General features: G+C 42.6%; 1 protein-coding gene across 15 annotated transcripts in view; it reads right to left on the bottom strand.

Moving 5' to 3' along the window:
* KIF21B (kinesin family member 21B) overlaps positions 1–19,624 on the bottom strand; it is a 463,280-nt gene that overhangs the window by 379,130 nt on the left and 64,526 nt on the right. For all 15 annotated transcript variants that reach the window (XR_012688103.1, XR_012688104.1, XM_075195637.1 and 12 more), the window contains 3 exons: positions 16,816–16,947; positions 9,846–9,983; positions 8,573–8,688 (listed from right to left, as the gene is read on the bottom strand). Coding sequence is in view for 13 of the 15 variants with exons in the window: in XM_075195637.1 (XP_075051738.1) it covers positions 8,573–8,688; positions 9,846–9,983; positions 16,816–16,947 (386 nt within the window). In the remaining 2 variants the exon portion in view is untranslated. The remainder of the gene's footprint in view (positions 1–8,572; positions 8,689–9,845; positions 9,984–16,815; positions 16,948–19,624) is intronic.

Below are 19,624 nucleotides of genomic sequence, written 5' to 3'. Positions count from 1 at the left end.
TACCCGTGGTCACAGATCTCAATGGACTTTATCACAGACCTTCCTCCTTCCAAATCCTGTACGGTGGTGCTAGTGGTCACGGATCGCTTCTCTAAAACAGCCCACTTTATTGCTCTTAAAGGCCTTCCTTCTTCCTCCTCCTTAGCCGATATTTTTCTTAAAGAAATATTTCGCCTCCATGGCTGTCCTCTACATATTGTTTCCGATCAGGGATCACAATTCATATCAAAATTTTGGAGGTCTTTTTGCAGGAAGTCCGGAATTAAGCTTGACTTTTCTTCCGCATATCATCCTCAGTCCAATGGGGCTACAGAGAGAACTAACCAGGAATTAGAGAAGTTTCTAAGAATATTTATCTCAAGTAACCAAGAAAACTGGGTGGACCTTCTCCCTTGGGACCGAGTTCGCCCATAACAATCATTTCCATGAGGCCATCTCTAACTCCCCCTTTTTTGTTCTTTATGGCTGCCATCCTAGACTACTCACCTTCTCGCAAATCACTTCTTCTGAAGTTCCGGCGGTGGACTCTCTGTTTCGTAACTTCTCCGCTATTTGGGAACAGACCAAGATAAATTTAAAGAAAGCAACCACTCCTTCCAAAAAATTCTATGATAAAAGGAGGAGAGTGACCCCAAGTTTTTCAGTCGGTGACAGGGTATGGCTATCCACCCAAAACATTCGTTTAAAGGTTCCCAGTAAAAAATTTGCTCTCAAATTCATTGGCCCATTCGCTATTTCTGAGATTATTAATCCCGTAGCCTTTAGATTGAGTCTGCCTCCCTCTTTACGCATACCTAATGTTTTTCATGTCTCCTTGTTAAAACCGATGGTAACCAACAGATTCTCCACCTCATCTAGAACTCCTCCTCCTATTGTGGATCGGGATCAAGTCGAATACGAGATTAAAACTATCCTAGTGTAACAATTATGTAGCAATGTAAGTAATGAAATATGGAGTACTTGCCTTACCCTAGATTAGCGCTGGCCGGTCGGTGGTGCGGAGTCTAACGAACCCCCTGGTGTTCACCAAGAACCGCCGCAAGGTGGAATGGGCTTTGCTGCGGAGGATCGCAGGTTGCGGTCCACTGGTCTGCCTCTAGAGGTAAGGATTAGGAGATAGCCCACGATAACACTGGAACTGGAAGGTAGGGTCAGGATGGCCGAGGTCTGGTACAGTACACTTGGGGTGGAGATAATACGTAGTCAGCAAGCCGGGGTCTGCTACACTTGGAGTGGAGATATTGCGTAGTCAGCAAGCCGGGGTCTGGTACACTTGGAGTGGAGATAATGTGTAGTCAGGAAGCTGGGGTCTGTTACACTTGGAGTGGAGATAATACGTAGTCAGCAAGCCTGGGTCTGGTACACGAGGAGTTAATGTCTGAAAAGCCTGCAAGGAACTGGTACACGGGAGACACACGAGAAGCACCTAGTCAGGGTACATAGAAGTTGCTCTGACGCTGTCCAGGCGTCAGAGCAGGACTTTAGTAGTTTACAGATTTGAATTCCCCACCCCGACTGTCATGTGACAGCGCCGCCGTGACCCAGAAGAAAGAGAGGGTCGCTGGAGCGAGGACAGGTGAGTTGTAACAGTACCCCCCTCCAAAAAAGGCGGACTCCGGACACCTATACCGGCTTGGTGGGGAATTTCTTATGAAAGGCTCGTAGAAGTCGTGGAGCATGGACATCAGCAGCAGGCACCCATGAACGTTCTTCGGGCCCGTATCCTTTCCAGTCCACTAGAAATTGCAGAACTCCTCTTGACCGACGGGAATCCAGAATTTGTTTGACTTCAAACTCAAACTGTTCTTGAATGACCACAGGAGGTGGAGGCCTCTCTTCAGTAGAGAATTGATTGTTAATTACAGGTTTAAGGAGAGACACATGAAAGACACTAGGAATACGTAACGACGAAGGAAACTTTAACTTAAAAGCCACCAGATTGATAACCTTGGGTATTTCAAAAGGATACAATACAATCCAAAGGAGGAAAAATGAGAATAGTGACCTAAACAAGCACTCCAGGTACATATGAGTAGAGAATTAATACATATTATTTTTATTGGTATGCATTAAAAATGGTACGTATAGATATACCACACAGATAAAAAAGCGAAATATAAAAAAGATTGTAGTGTTGAAAAGTATAGAATTTAAAAATAAGTTGACCCTGTGGTGGAGCTGATAAGAGTTTGTACTATTTCCAAAAGGAAAATCACTGATATACAATCTCTTGTGGGAATGTACAACACAAATTAGTCCATAAGTATCGGAATAGGATGGCAGGAATTGAACATATTCTGTGACGTCAGACCCGGAAGTAGGTGGAGCCGACCGCGGCGTTCTGCCGCTGATACAGACTAACAAACTGATTTTCAGATCTCTCTACAAACATTCTATTAGCGCTATCCCAGTACAATAGACTAATGAATCACTATATGGGAATATATTACTAGCGACTTAGCGCTTTGATGAGGAGACTGATGATATAAAGATTACCTATTATATACGAGTTACCTAGATCACTTTTAGAGCTACTATTCATTAACCCCAGTATGTGTATACATATGATAATTAGCCACTAAATACGTGGTAACTTCTTGATATATTGAATAGGGCTTGTGCCTTATGAATTTTCAATACCTTTTAAGCTATATGGTAACCTGATAAAGTCTCTATAAGTGGGGAATATACTAGGCAAATACTGCCATTCACAGCTTATGTTATATACAACACCAAATACTGAGACATGCTGTTACTAGGCAGAACATGTTCAACTCAGATCCCTCCACAAATATTCCACCAGCGCTATCATACTCGCTATTCCAACATAGCAGACCAATGAAATATTATATGGGAACACACTATCAGCGACTTAGCGTTCTGATGAGGAGACTGATGCTATAGTGATTACCTATTAAACATAAGTTACCTAGCTACTCTTAGAGCTACTACTCATTAGCCTAAGTAGGTGCACATAAATGTGAATTAGCCAACAGATACTTGGCAAACCTCTTGATACACTAAATAAGACTCGTATCCTATGAACTTTAAATAATTGTTAATTCATATGGTAATCCGATAAAATCTCTATACGTGGGGAATACACTAGGCAAATATTGCCATCTGTAATTTATACTATACACAACACTATATACTGAGGATTATATAAGTGACACGCTGTCACTAGGCAGAATATGTTCAATTCCTGCCATCCTATTCCGATACTTATGGACTAATTTGTGTTGTACATTCCCACAAGAGATTGTATATCAGTGATTTTCCTTTTGGAAATAGTACAAACTCTTATCGGCTCCACCACAGGGTCAACTTATTTTTAAATTCTATACTTTTCAACACTACAATCTTTTTTATATTTCGCTTTTTTATCTGTGTGGTATATCTATACGTACCATTTTTAATGCATACCAATAAAAATAATATGTATTAATTCTCTACTCATATGTACCTGGAGTGCTTGTTTAGGTCACTATTCTGAGGGTTTAGACAATGTGCAGACCGTAGATAAAGTAAATTCTTATGATCGGTGTATACTATCACCGATTCCATAATTCTTCTCTGCAGGCAAAAACCGGCGAGAAAAGAATCCACAAGGGTGATACTTGCCACATGAATCTTTCTGGGATAGTACCGCTCCGACCCCTACAGAGGATGCGTCCACCACTACAAAAAAGGCCCATTGACAGTCTGGTTGAAAAAGAATGGGAGCTGTGGAAAATAAGGTCTTGAGGTCCTTAAAGGCTTGCACTGCTTCAGAAGTCCAGATTTTAGGACTGGCGGAATTACAAGTGAGGGCTGTAATGGGAGCTACTAATGAAGAATAACCCTTAATAAACTGTCGATAATAATTAGAGAACCCTAGAAATCACTGAGTAGCTTTAAGGCCTGATGGTTGTGGCCAATCCAGGATGGCTTTAAGCTTAGATGGGTCCATTTGAAGGCCAGTCTTGGATATAATATATCCGAGGAAGGGAAGATTCTCTTGTCCAAACACACATTTTTCGAGTTTGCAAATAATTGATATCTCCGAAGCCTGCTCAATACTTCTCTTACATGTCTGCGATGAGATGCGAGATCTGGGGAAAATATAAGGATGTCATCTAGGTAGATAACTACAAATTGGTAGAGTAAATCTTGGAAGATCTCATTCATAAAGTTTTGAAAAACAGCAGGAGCATTACACAGCCCAAAGGGCATTACCATGTATTCAAAGTGTACATCCCGTGTATTAAAAGCTGTTTTCCATTCATCCCCTTCCTTTATTCTAATTAGGTTGTATGCACCTCTTAGGTCCAACTTAGAGAAAATAGAGGCCCCCTTTATTTGATCAAAGAGCTCAGAGATCAAAGGCAGTGGATATCTGTTTTTCACTGTGATAGAATTGATGGCACGGTAATCAATACAAGGGCGAAGGCCCCCATCCTTTTTTTTTTTAACAAAGAAAAGGCCTGCCCCTGCTGGAGATGATTTCCGTATGAATCCTCTCTTCAGATTTTCTTGAATGTATTCAGATACTGCATTGGTTTCGGGAACAGACAAGGGAAAAATGCGTCCGCGGGGAATAGGTTTACCAGGTTTAAGATTAATAGCACAGTCCCAACTCCTATGAGGTGGAAGTTTAGTAGCTTCCTGTTCACAGAAGACATCTGAAAAACTTTGGTAATGACTTGGCAATAGTTGGGGGTTGCCCAGTTGAGCACTGATCTTGGAAACAACAGGGGTTACCTTAGGCAAACAATTGCTGTGACAGACCGGACTCCAGGAAAGAATCTCACTGGTATGCCAGTCTATTCCAGGAGAGTGATGATGAAGCCATGGCAGGCCAAGGATCAAGGAGTTAATAGCCTTAGGAATTACTAAAAAAGAAATGGTCTCAACATGAAGTGCTCCAACTCTGAAAGTTAAAGGTATGGTCCTGAATAGAATATGTCCTCCAGAAATAGTACCTCCGTCAATGGCGGTCAGGGAGATGGGCCTCTCTAGGGACTGGGTAGGAATGCCTAATTGAGAGATGGCCATTGAAGAAATAAAATTGCTTGCTGCCCCGGAATCCAATAATGCAGAAACAGGGTGGACCTTGGACCCTACCACTACTTCACAGTGAATAATAAGACAATCTTTGTTGTGGAAAGAAGAGAGGATTTGAACAGAAGAGCCTAACGAAACCTCCCTATTTAACGTTAGGTTCTGTCGTTTCCCGGACGCTTAGGACAGGTACTCAAAAGATGACTCCCCTCGCCACAGTACAAACACAACCGGTTCCTGAACCTTCTCTCTCTCTCCTAAGCTGAAAGGTGGGTTCTTCCAAGCTGCATGGGTTCTTCCAGAGGCTGAACAGGGGTCTGGAAACTAGGAGCGAGACGAAAGGGACCACGAAGCGAAGATCAATCTTAATGCATAAGGAGATTAAGTCATCCAAAGAAGTAGGGAGTTCTTGGGAAATCAATTCGTCCTTAATTCGGTCTGTAAGACCTTGTCAAAAAGCAGCTATTAAAGCTTGGTTATTCCATCGGAGCTCTGAGGCCATTGTTCTAAACCGCACAGCGTATTGACCTACAGAAAGACTCCCTTGCCGGAGCCGAAGAATACTGGTAGCTGCGTTAGCGACTCGTCCTGGCTCATCAAAAACCTTCTTGAAGGTAGAAAGGAAATTGGAGTAATTATGTAATAAGGGATCATCTCTCTCCCAAAATGGCGATGCCCAGGCTAGGGCCTGACCAGACAAAAGGGATATTATATATATATGCTACTTTTGCTTTTTCAGAAGGGAAGTTTCCAGGAACAAGCTCAAATTGTATAGCACATTGGTTTAAAAACCCCCTACATAATTTAGGTTCCCCGTCAAACTTAGGCGGGTTAGGAATACGCAAAGATGATGCTGCACCTGCAGGTGAAGGAGCGGCTGGAAGAGCTTTAACGGGAGCTGAAATTTTAGTAATTGATCCTGATTGGATTCCTGTTTCTCTACTCTTCCTAATAGGTGTTGGAGCATATCCCTAGGGGAGGGGTCTCCTGAAGTATCCATATTTTTTGGTCAGAGCAAACTGTAACAATTATGTAGCAATGTAAGTAATGTAATATGGAGTACTTGCCTTACTCTAGATTAGCGCTGGCCGGCCGGTGGTGCGGAGTCTAACGAACCCCCTGGTGTTCACCAAGAACCGCTGCAAGGCGGGATGGGCTTTGCTGCGGAGGATCGCAGGTCGCGGTTCACTGGTCTGCCTCTAGAGGTAAGGATTAGGAGGTAGCCCACGATAACACTGGAACTGGAAGGTAGGGTCAGGATGGCCGAGGTCTGGTACACTTGGAATGGAGAGGAATACGTTGTCAGCAAGCCTGGGTCTGGTACACTTGGGGTGGAGATAATACGTAGTCAGCAAGCCGGGGTCTGGTACACTTGGAGTGGAGATAATGCATAGTCAGGAAGCCGGGGTCTGGTACACTTGGAGTGGAGATAATACGTAGTCAGCAGGGCTGGGTCTGGTACACGAGGAGTCAATGTCTGAAAAGCCTGCAAGGAACTGGTACACGGGAGACACACGAGAAGCACCTAGTCAGGGTACATAGGAAGTTGCTCTGACGCTGTCCAGGCGTCAGAGCAGGACTTTAGTAGTTTACAGATTTGAATTCCCCGCCCCGACTGTCATGTGACAGCGCCGCCGCGACCCGGAAGGAAGAGAGGATCGCGGCACTGGAGCGAGGACAGGTGAATTGTAACACCTAGATTCTCGTAAAGTTCAAGGTGCTATACAGTTCTTGGTGGATTGGAAGGGTTACGGCCCTGAGGAGCGCTCATGGGTAAGAGCCATTGATCTGCATGCTCCCCGTCTACTTAAATTATTCCATAAAAAATTTCCCTTAAAACCATATTAGGTGTTCGGAGTCCACCTTTATGGCAGGGGGTACGGAAGTGCGGCTTCTGGAGCAGCGGAGGTAAGTCCGTACTTACCTCCGCCGCTCCAGAAGCCGCACTTCCGCATCCAATACCACGTGACTGCACCCGGAGGCGGTCACATGACCACAACCTAGAGGCGGGGATTTTGAATCCCTGTCAGGATAAAAACCTCACTCTGACACTCGCTGAGTGTCAGAGCAACACTTACCTGTTCCTGGCTCCTGTGCTTCGTGGATTGCTGTGTCTTCCAGTCTCCTTTGTCTTTCTGTGTGCTGATCTCTGCCTGTTTGACTACTCTGGCTCTCCTATCCCTGTGTACCGACCCGGCTTGCTGACCATTCCTCTGTTCTTGTGACCCGTGTACCGAACCTGGCTTGTTGACTCCGAGTTGCCTTCTGATTCTGCCTGACTCCATTGCTGTGTACCGAACCGGCTTGTCTGACTCCGCAACCTCCGCTCCACTCCACTGAACTACATCTTGGGGCGAACCTGAGGACCGCGACCTGCAACTCCTGGCAGCGAAGCCCACCCCCCGGCGGTTCTTGGTGAACACCGGGGAGATCGTTAGACTCCGCACCTCAGGTAAGCCAGCGCTAATCAAGATTAGTAGTAGAAGTATCCAGAATCTGTTACAAATGGCTCATATATGATCACTTTGATGTTTGGAATGTTCGGGACAATTATATCTCATGATACATATGTTGCATTATAGGTGTACCTATATATGCATTTAACTATTTGGTTTCAGTATCCCGACTTGGATTGTGTTTACAGTAGAGTATTCTCAGTGATACAGTATCCATTTTTATTTTATTATAGGTTTTTAATAAATTAATATTTTTTATGACCACAGTGCATTAGTTGTCATTTGTTGGTGATCTGAGATGCCACTACAATTTTTTCCTTTGCTATATCCCATTTTATTTGCAAGGACGCAGACCTTGCGTAGTGGTTACCATTTCACCGCCATCTTAGTGCTAAGGGATTACTGTTTTTGCATTTTGGTAAGCTAGGAAACCAGCAGGATCATCTAGGTGTGTTCCACAAGTGAAGTTAGAGAGTGTGAACTCTAGGGACAAAGGAAACCAGTTATTACCTTAATCTCTCTCTCTCTCTCTATACCATTGTTTGTGTGTGCATATAACAATTCTGTCACTAAAGTGCTAGCCACACCCACTTGTCAAATGCCACTCACACTTAGATGGGGGGCGCCGGTGCCCTGTCTCGCCCAGGGCACAAAAATTTCTAGCTACGGCACTGAATACAGGCACACACATACAGACTGAAGAATTTTTAGAGCGTAAAAGGTAGTAAACAAAGACATTGCTGTGTCGGTCATCACTATCATCCAGCTTTTATACCTCCCTGTAACAGGTGCAAAAGATCTGGCTTATGCTTAAAACACAAGATTTGAATTAGCCGCATCTACATGAACACAGCCTTACTCTACATGGCCTACGTTAGTAGGCCCCTTCTCACCCCTGTCTTGTCTCTCAAGTCGTAAGTGTGAGATATGAATTCCTTGCAATTGTGTGAGTTTGTTTTCTTGGCATGCACGGTGTGAAATCACGCAAGATACACTAAGCAAACGGGCATACGCCCAGAATTGACTCTATGTCTATTGGCCCTATGTATGTTAGCCAGAATGGATTGGATTACCTGTTACCTCCAAGCGAGTCCTGCAACAGCCGGGTCAGTTTAGAATCTCTGTATGGAACATGGAGAATTTTCTTACTCTGATCTCCCAAGGCGCTGATCACATTTCCCAGGGCCAGCTGAAATAAGACACAGCAATACTGCAATCTGCTCATGGACCCCACTCTGTGATAAAATTGCAAAAGCTGCATTCACACCACATACTATAATGGAGTAACTGTCTAAAGCACCAAAATTTGTCTGCATGATTTTGGAAGTCTACATTTTCTTGATCAAAGTAATTCTTACCTTGGTGGTATATCTAATCATGATTAAAGTGACATTATTCTCTTTTATAGTATACCCAGTAGATACATGCAACTGATAAGATACTATATGTGCAGTTCTTTATTTTACTATTGTGAGAAGACTGGGCAACATATGAGCAGAGGTGATTTGAGTAAGAATGGAGATAGTAGACAAGTCTTGTTACTGTTGTGAACAGAGTTTGAGCGGAACAGGGGCAGGGCTCATGTTATGCCAATTTCATGATTCTAAATGTTGGGTAAAATGTATTAATTCACACAAACCCCCCAAAAGACCGAAAAATACATAATCAGTTCCTTAAAAACTGAAATTTTATGTAATTGTCACTGCACTTATAATATTGAAAGTCTCATGTTTAGAACTCAACAACTGTAATAACTGATTGCATATAAAATATTGCTGCGTACAGATTGGCTGGACTGGACACCATTCCTTTACTAATAGTAGAATATGAGCATGTCTGTGAGTATGTATTTAATATTATTAGACACAAGAATTATTACTTATTGCATGAATACACAATGGCAGTTGATTGCAATAGTGATGACCTAACTCTTCAGCAGAGAATGCCAAAATGATGTTCACTGCTTTTATCTTACTATACAACTGCCTACTCCCTCAATTAGTAAACAAAACTATTTTAGGAGTATTTCGCTTTAAGAAATAGATGCTCAGATTTGTAGGGGCAGCAAGCGCGGAAGGGTTTGCAGCTTTGAGGGAGATCATCATCAGTTATTTATATAGCGCCACTAATTCCGCAGCAAGATAAGGGGGTGCTTTATTTTTTTTACCCTTGTGTTCATTGGTTTTTATTTTTCATATTGGGGTGGTGAGGGGACACTCCTCCTCTAACCCCTTTCATCCCAACATGCCTAAATATTACTCCTTGCACCCCAAAATTCTCAACATTGTATATATGCACACTTTCTCACTGTAATGACATAAGCTACCATTTGACAAACAATCTTACCAGGCCACAGTTGATTGAAATCCCCTCTCTTGCTCTCTCTCCAGTTGCACCTGTCCTTTTCAAACGTTCAGAACCCGCCAGATCAACAAAATGAAACTTAGCAGTGAGTGTTTCATACTCCAGAGATGGTGCATCTGCCTATAAAGCATAGATTCATCTTAGGAAACTGCAAACACATCTTTGATTTTGACAATTATAAACAGAACAAACACTCTCAAGAGCCACTGCTTCATATTTACACAGCCAATATGACCACTATATTCAATACAACTATTTCCTAATCAAATTCTGTATCAATTTATTTTGAACTGTGGAATATGGTTGTACAATATAAATAGAAAATAATTATATAACTCGTCTGTTAAAAATTATATAGTTTTTAAAGTGGGACTGTCACCTAAATATTAAACACATAGTAAAGCACATTTTTTAAATAAAAAATGATGGATCTGCTGTGCTTCGTTATATATATAAGTACACTTATTTGTCATACTTGCCAACCTTTTAAGAGGTCTTTCCGGGAGATCCTAGGCAGGGGGGCGTGGTTGGGGGGGGGGGGAGGCAAAATGACGCGATTCACAACAAATCGTGTCATTTTGATGGCAAGAGGCCATTTGCAGGATATTTGCTTGCTCTCCCGGGAGTCCGGGAGATCTACCCGAATTTCAGGAGTCTCCCGGACATTCCGGGAGAGTTGGCAAGTATGCTATTTGTCCACATTTCAAAATGCATGCCCAATTCACAGTTCTTGAAACAGCCCCTGGAAAATCAATCTGCTTAGTTTTAGGGATGCAATTTAAAATGTTCATGGTGAAAAAAGTGAAAACACCACCACCACTACTAATAAAATGTAAGGGAGAATATATTCCATTGTTTAAAGATTATACATATATTAAGTAAAATTATGTGAATCCAACTCTCCAAGAATACATAAATTTATGTATCAGGATTTATTAGAATAAACAAAGTGACAAAAATGATATTGAGTTGTGCAGAAAAATATAATTTTATTTTCACATGTTTTCAACTCTTTTCACTTTCTTCTCTTAACTTTTATTAATATTTTGCTCAGGTATTTTTAATGAATTGAATAAAATTTGCAATTTTTAATCAATGATGAACTAAAAAGTGCATTCGTAGTGAGAGAACTGTTTCTTTCTTCTTCTGACATAGACTGCAAAGCTTCTGATTAGATCTGAATTATGACGAGTACATAAGCCAAAGTGACAGACCCCACCAACAGCTAAGTTGTAGGTAGAACAGAACAAAGGGGGAGGACCACATTTTAAAATGTATTTGTCAAGATTCTTGAGGTATTACTAACTGTATATTGCATGCTAGGATATAGTACAGCACGGGACAGAAGCATATATATGGAGAGATTAACAACAAGAGGCACCACAGGGTCTCCACCAATATGATCCACAACGATTGCAAAAATGAAAATGGTTTTAATAAAACATATCACAGTAAAAATATATAAAATTCGTTAATCAGCTGACCATACATAACACATATAGATACATACAAAATATAAAGGCAGACTAAACAGGTAAATGATAAATCAATATAATATCCTTGTGCGCGCTGATTAGGTGTCACAGAACAGATAACTATAGTAGGTACCTCGCAATAATCATCATCATCATCATTTATTTATATATTGCCAACATATTCCGTAGCGCTTTACAATTGGGGACAAACATAATAAACTAATTAACAAACTGGGTAAAACAGACAAAGAGGTGAGAAGGCCCTGCTCGCAAGCTTACAATCTATGGGACAATGGAAGATTGACACATGAGGTTAAGTCTACATTTTGCATTTTGGCCCAGCCAGACTGCAAAGGTAAAAGTGACTCATAAGCTAAATGATCCTGTCACACAACAATGTTGGTCAGGGAGTAGTTGTCTTGTGTGAAATTGTGTAACAGGCAGTAACAGGCTAAAGGCAATGAGGTTAAGAGGGTGGTTGAGGAATATTATAAGCTTGTCTGAATAGGTAGGTTTTCAGAGAACGCTTGAAAGTTTGTAGACCAGAGGAGAGTCTTATTGTGCGAGGGAGAGAATTCCATAGAGTGGGTGCAGCCTGAAAAAAGTCCTGTAACCGGGAATGAGAGGATGTAATGAGGGTGGATGAGAGACGCAGATCTTGTGTAAAACGGAGTTCCCGAGTTGGGAGATATTTTGAGACAAGAGAGGAGATGTATGTTGGTGCAGCTTTGTTGATGGCCTTATAGGTAAGTAAAAGTATTTTATATTGGATTCGGTAGAAGACAGGCAGCCAGTGTAGAGACATACAGAGTGATTCAACAGAGGAATAACGATTTGCAAGGAAAATCAGTTTTGCCGCAGCATGCAAAATAGATTGTAGGAGTTTGAGTCTGTTTTTGGGAAGACCAGTAAGGAGGGAATTGCAATAGTCAATGCGGGAAATGATAAGTGCATGGATTAAGGTTTTTGCAGTGTCTTGCGTGAGATATGTGCGAATTTTGGAAATGTTCTTTAGATGTATGTAGCATGATTTAGATATAGAGTCAATGTGGGGAACAAAGGATAGGTGTGAGTCAAGGATTACACCTAGCAGCGAGCTTGTGGGGTGGGATTTATGGTCATGTTATCAACAGAGATAGTGTCACGGGCACTAGGAGTTGCTTACCCGAGTTTCACCAGATGGAACTCTGCTAGAGAGGCGGGGTTATGGCACGCACCTCAAAGCAGGCAGGTGAATGATTGGAGCGACACAACAGCAGGAGAGTAGAGATAGTCTGAGGAAGTCAGCGACTTGCAGCTATGGTTAGAGGAAAGTCAGCGGCTTGGAGCAGTAAACTGGAGGCTGAAGATAATGTAGACACGAGGAGTGGACGTGGATAGGTGATGGTAGGTAGAGGAGGAGTCAGTGGTCTGCGTACAGCAAGTTGTACCACTGTAGTGATGGGATGAATAGTACTGGTGCAGGTAGGTAGCAGGGTAGTCGGTGGTCTGCGTTCAGCAAGTTGTACCACCGCTATGGTGAGGAGTCTGGTCCAGGTGTAGGTAGGTAATAGGAGATAAAATGGATAGAAAAAACGGCGCTTCTCTATATAAAATAACCTGCTGCTGAAAAAAGATATATATAACTTGATAAAAAAGGGAGTTCAGCGCATGGCTAACAATATGACCAACTGTAGATATAGGACACAATCAGAGGCAATGTTATAGCTCTTCTGCAGAAAATATATTAATAAAGGTTCTTACCCTGCTCTTTCCCTCTTAGTGTAAGTGAAATAGTGAAATAGAATTCACTCAGGTAATAGGAGAGTCAGTGGTCTGCGTATAGCAAGTTGTACCACCGCTGTGATAGGAGGACTTGTCCAGGCTCGGGTAGGTAGCAGGGAAGTCAGTGGTCTGCGTGCAGCAAGTTGTACCACTGCTGTGAGAAGGAATGAGGACTTGTCCAGGTGCAGGAGAGTGAAGTTGAAAGGCAAACTGTGGCTGTATGGAAACAGCGCGAGTAGAGCAATGTCTTGTGAGGCAGAGATGGAAGGCACAATGAATAGTCTGTATGGAGTAGATGCCTTGCAGTGAGGAGAAGCTGGTCACAGCAGATATGCACAATAACACTAAGTAGTAGCGTGAGGAGATATCGTAGCTTGAGTGAAAGCTTGTCCTAAATGAAGCAATACAGTAACACAGTCTATATGGGTACTTATACCCTGTGCAGCAAACAACAATGGATACAACTGGTATGCGAGCAATAGGCAATAGTCAATAGTCAGTAGAGCATACCCAGTTGTGTAGATCCGGAATCAGCTGAGAAGTGAAGCGTTGTAGAGCTGGAAGCAGCTTGGAAACTGCACACAGGAGTAGAGCTGGAAGCAGTTTGGAAACTGCACACAGGAGTAGAGCTGGAAGCAGTTTGGAAACTGCACACAGGAGTAGAGCTGGAAGCAGCTTGGAAACTGCACACAGGAGTAGAGCTGTAAGCAGTTTGGAAACTGCACACAGGAGTAGAGCTGGAAGCAGTTTGGAAACTGCACACAGGAGTAGAGCTGGAAGCAGCTTGGAAACTGCACACAGGAGTAGAGCTGTAAGCAGTTTGGAAACTGCACACAGGAGTAGAGCTGGAAGCAGCTTGGAAACTGCACACAGGAGTAGAGCTGGAAGCAGTTTGGAAACTGCACACAGGAGTAGAGCTGGAAGCAGTTTGGAAACTGCACACAGGAGTAGAGCTGGAAGCAGTTTGGAAACTGCACAAACCTATAGAAGTTCACTGGGAGTGAGACTTCAAGATCAGGCAACTTCCTAAGGCTGCAGGTGCCTTAAGTAGGGAGGGGTGATTGATCCATCAATCACATTAGTGGTCAGGTGTAGTTGTTAAAGGGACCTGCGCATGCGCAGTGCGACAGGATGGCGGACGGCCGCGGTTCCACACAGGTGTGAGCGGGAAAGATGGAGAACCACGTATCAGAGTGGAGGCACTCACACTCCGGTGAGTGACAGATAGAAATGTCAGGTATGCTCTTGTCGGTGGGAGGGAATATTATTATCTCTGTTTTAGAAAGATTAAGTTTGAGTTGACGAGAGGACATCCAAGATGAAATGGCAGAAAGACAGTCAGTTACACGTGACAACACAGATGTCGAGAGATCAGGAGAGGATAGATAGATTTGGGTATCATCTGCATAGAGATGATACTGAAAGTTAAAGGAACTTATTAGATTTCCAAGAGAAGCGGTATAGATAGAGAACAGCAGAGGACCTAGCACTGAGCCTTGTGGTACTCCAACTGATAGGGGAAGCGGAACAGAGGTGGCTCCAGAGAAATTAACAGTGAAAGAGCGATTAGAGAGGTAGGCTGAGAACCAGGATAGAACAGTGTCTTGAAGACCTAGGGATTGCAGCATTTGTATGAGAAGAGAGTAGTCAACAGTGTCAAATGCAGCCGAGAGATCCAGGAGAATTAGGAGAGAGTAATGGCGTTCAGTTTTAGCAGTGATCAGATCATTGACAACCTTGGTCAACCCAGTCTCTGTGGAGTGTTGAGAACGAAAGCCAGACTGAAGAGGGTCCAACAGGTTGTTAGCGGAAAGAAAGCATGTGAGGCGAGTGTAGGCAAGTCTCTCTAGAGGCTTGGAGGGGCAAGGGAGCTGAGAGATGGGACGGTAATTTGAGAGAGCGTTTGGGTCGGAGTTTTGTTTTTTTAGAATAGGAGTAATCACTGCGTGCTTGTATAGTGATGGAAAGATGCCAGTAGAGAGTGAGAGATTACAGATTTGAGTTAGAGGTGCAATGAGCACAGGAGACAGGGATCTACCAATTTGCGAGGGAATAGGATCAAGAGGACAGGAGGTAGAGTAGGAAGATAAGAAGAGCGTAGAAATTTCCTCTTCATTTGTGGGGTCAAATGAAGAGAGGGTGTCAGAGGGTAGTGGGAAGGAATTGAGCGGATTGCTTGTCGAGGAAGAGGATAGCATTTCTAGCCTGATCTTATCAATTTTGTCCTTGAAGTAGGAAGCAAGATCTTGAGCACTCATAGTTGATAGAGGGTTCGGGGTGGGAGGATTGAGAAGATGTTTAAATGTATTGAAAAGGCGTTTGGGGTTAGAAGCTTGAGCATAGTTAAGAGATTGGAAGTATGTTTGTTTTGCCGTGTCCAGAGCATTTCGATAGGAGCGGTAGACAGAAGTATATGTAAAGAAGTCATTAGAGGTGCGAGATTTACGCCAGTGACGTTCTGCTTTACGGAAAAGTTTTTGAAGATTGCGTGTTGCTTTAGTGTGCCACGGTTGACATCGAAGTCGACGTGTAGTATGTAGTGTCGCTGGAGCCACTTGATCAAGGGCCATTGATAAGGTTTGGTGAAAATGAGGTACTGCCATCTCAGGGGATGAGAATGTAGAGATAGGGGAGAGAAGGTGTTGGAGAGAGGTGGAAAATTGTTGAAGATTAATAGAATTCAGATTTCTGCGGGTATGAGGAGGCTTGGTAGAGTTAGACAGTAGAGAGGTTAGAGCAGTGGGGGTGAGTGTGTAGCTGATAAGGTGATGATCCGAGAGGGGGAAGGGTGTGTTAAGAAAATTAGAAACTGAGCATAGTCTAGAGAAAACAAGATCAAGGCAGTGGCCATCCTTATGAGTAGAATATTTCAATCCACTGGGAGAGGTCAAGTGAGGAGGATAGAGAGAGTAGTTTGGAAGCAGCTTTGGAAGGTGGGTTAGCAATGGGGATGTTGAAATCACCCATGATGATGGTGGGGATGTCTGAAGATAAGAAGTTAGGGAGCCATGCAGAGAAATTCTTAATAAATTGTTGGTGTGCTCCAGGGGGGCGATAGATCACCGCAACACGAAGAGAGAATGGATTAAAAATGCGAATAGCGTGTACTTCAAAAAATGTGAACGTGAGTGATGGGACATTTGGTAGAACTGTAAACGTGCACTGTGGGGAGGGAAGTATTCCAACCCCACCTCCTTGTCTGCCTTCAGGTCTGGAGGTGTGGGTGAGATGGAGTACACCATGTGAAAGTGCTGCAGGTGAGGCAGTGTCTGATTGCATGAGCCATGTTTCTGTTATTGCCAGATAATGGATAGAAATAAATAAATAGACCAAAATGATCTCTCTTAATGTAATGTGGTCCGGTGTGTAGTCCGATATTGTATATTGCAATTAGACTATACTCAGACTACACTATTAAAGCTAGATTTTTAAGATCCACTTGACTTAAACATTTCACATAGCAGATATTACATTAAATTCAAATATAAGCCTACAACTGAAATGGCAATGGAAATATGCATTCAAATTTTTTCTTCTTCAACAACTGAATCACTAAGTGAAATATATGATATATATGAATCACTAAGTTTAATATAATAAATATGAATCACTAAGTTAAATATATTAGAATTGAATATTGTGTAAGAGGCACAAAAATATATATTCACAAGAAAAAGCAAAGGTATTTCATAAAAAACTAATTTATTACTCACCAAGCATGACTCTGAAACACATGTTTGGTGTAGGTGAACAGTAAATATTGCATGAGAACGTGAGCTCTGCGAATTCATTTGAGTGCTGGCAGTGGTACGAGAGAGAGCACCTTCCTTAAGGAGCTGTAGAAGCTAAAAACATAAAAAAAAGGTATTAAAAGACCACACAAAGCAAAGCACCTATCATATTGATGTAAGAAATTTGTGATCCCAAAAGCAAAATCTATATAAAATAATGGTTATAGATCAGAAAGAAAAAATATGGAGCAAGGGGCGCCTGACAGTGCAGGATTACTGGGAACTAAAACCAATAATAGATGAAAAGAAGTGATCTGCGTACACAGAGTAATTGAAAGATAGGCGCATGAATATGTAAAGACTCTTGTCACCACAGCACCAACAATCAGGGCCGCCTTCAGAAATCATGGGGCCCAGTACGGGCCCCCCGTGCCACCCGGGCCTCCCCCCATGAGCAACAGCGCAACACATACTTACCTGGGGGCCTGCTGTCTTGCAGTCCGCTGGTCTCCACTACTCTGTCTTCAGCTCTGCCTGTGACAGATCACATGATCGCAGGGGGAATGATTCCTCCACCCCTGCAATCGCATCCTGCTGCCTGGCTGTTACGGTGACAGCCAGGCTGAAGACAGAGTAGCGGAGACCAGCGGACTGCAAGACCCCAGGTAAGTATGTGCTGCGCTGTTGTACCCTGGTGAGCCCGGGCCCGGTACAGCAGTACCCCCCGTACCCCCCTGATGGTGGCACTGCCAGCAATGCTGAATCTCCAACTCCTATATAGGGTAGCCAACACAGGAAATATGGAGAAAACAATAACCAGAGATAGTGTAGTATTTTGTGACACTTAGATTAATATAATATACCAAAGTTTATGGGGCCGATTTAATTCGGCCACGTTATTCTAGGAATGCACTATTACCGTTACTATGGTAAAAGTGCGCAGTATTATCATTAGTAAGGTCATTTTAACGCTGATTTTTGCTTGCAGCCCTTGCAACCACAAGCAAAAAGCAGGGAAACCCACAGTGTAGGGGGTCCCCCTGCCATAATGCCAAACCAACTCTAGGGGCTAGATTTACTAAGCTGCGGGTTTGAAAAAGTGGGGATGTTGCCTATAGAAACCAATCAGATTCGAGCTGTCATTTATGTAGTGCTTTCTACAAAATGACAGCTAGAATCTGATTGGTTGCTATAGGCAACATCTCCACTTTTTCAAACCCGCAGCTTAGTAAATCTAGCCCTAGGTCGGTCAGCACAGGGCTGGATTCTCCAGGGAGCTAGGGCCTGCAAAAAATAATTCTCCTCCCCACTCCCCCAAAATAATTCTCCTCCCCACTCCCCCAAGTTAAACAGGGCTGGGCTCATCCCACACCCCTGGGGCAGTGGGTGTGTGGTAATATTATTCAAATAAATGTATAAATCCATTTTGTCTGTTGAGCACTACAGGTCCCAGCATGCCCAGATTGCCACTAAGTGGCACTTGTAGTGCTAAAAGCACCAGCAAACCCATGGCTGCCAGGGCATTCTGTCACTTGTGAAACCACAAATGCCAGCATGCCCTGACATCCAGGACCTGTAGGGCACCACAGACAAAATGGATTTATACATTTATTTAAATATTACAACACACCCTTTGCCACTGGCAAAATGTGTAACATTTTGTGTCCAAATTCATAATGAGGAAAATATTTTGCAAAAACAGTTTTCAATATTTTGCTCATCTCCAATACTGGGTTTATGCTGAAATTATTCATAATACATTAGGCTATCTATAAAAAAGTAAAGATTTTCAACAATATGCCTGTATTTAGAGTTGCTTAGATGTATCTGAATTCTACATATGGATGTAACAGACAAGCAAGATTGCAAATGCTTGGCAAACGTAGAACTTGCAAATACTTTGTGTAGGCACATAAAATACACCTACAAAACATATGTTTCTGGTGTAACTCTAACCTTAAATACATGTGCAGCTCAAGGGGTATGGTTAACTTGAATCTCCATGTCCATATTATACTAAACATGCAAATGAATGACCCTGATCCATTGCTCAAAGAGCTACAAGTGTTAGATACCTGTAGTTTTAACCACTGCGAAAGTTGTGTGCATTGTTACTGAATTTTCATGACATCCAAAATTATGATGCTCTAATACACTTGCGTCAAAATCTAAATGATATCAGTCATGGTGGAGGTCCAGTTAAAACACAGAGGAGATGGCTTTAGATGTAAATATTGTTTTTTCTTTTAACGGGACACATGTGCTGCTAGATAAAGGAAAGTGTCAATCAAATCATATTAACAGCTGCCCTGGCTGTCCTCAATGAGTTTACATATTAGAAACCAATTCATCATTGGGGGAATCAGACTTTTATATACATTCATATTTTTATTTTTCAACTGAACCTTCTACATGACAAGGCCCAGAGTTAAATTAGCTCAAAAAGTATACATAAAATTTATTACTATTAGTTTATGCAGTTTAAAAACAATGGTTCTGGTCTCCATAATGAATCAAATACAGTAAAATAGTGAATTCATAACCTGACACCTAGAACTGCTTCTTTCTGGGTAACTTGCACTGCTGGTGTATCCCCTCACTGGGCACCTGAGCTGGTAACCCTGACCTTACTTTAGATCAGGGTTGCTGTGAATTGTTCCCTCTGATCTATCACACTGGCCAGTGCTGCATGGTAGCAGGCAAAGCATTGGTACTGGAATGCTGGGTTCCAACCTCAGAACAGTCAGATAATGGATTAGGTTGGTCTAATCTGTAGGTCACAGGAATTTCC

This window comes from Mixophyes fleayi, chromosome 2 (assembly GCF_038048845.1).
Source record: "Mixophyes fleayi isolate aMixFle1 chromosome 2, aMixFle1.hap1, whole genome shotgun sequence".
Taxonomy (NCBI): Eukaryota; Metazoa; Chordata; class Amphibia; order Anura; family Limnodynastidae; genus Mixophyes; species Mixophyes fleayi.
The sequence above is the reverse complement of the archived record's forward strand: the minus strand, read 5'-3'. Positions and strand labels throughout refer to the sequence as shown.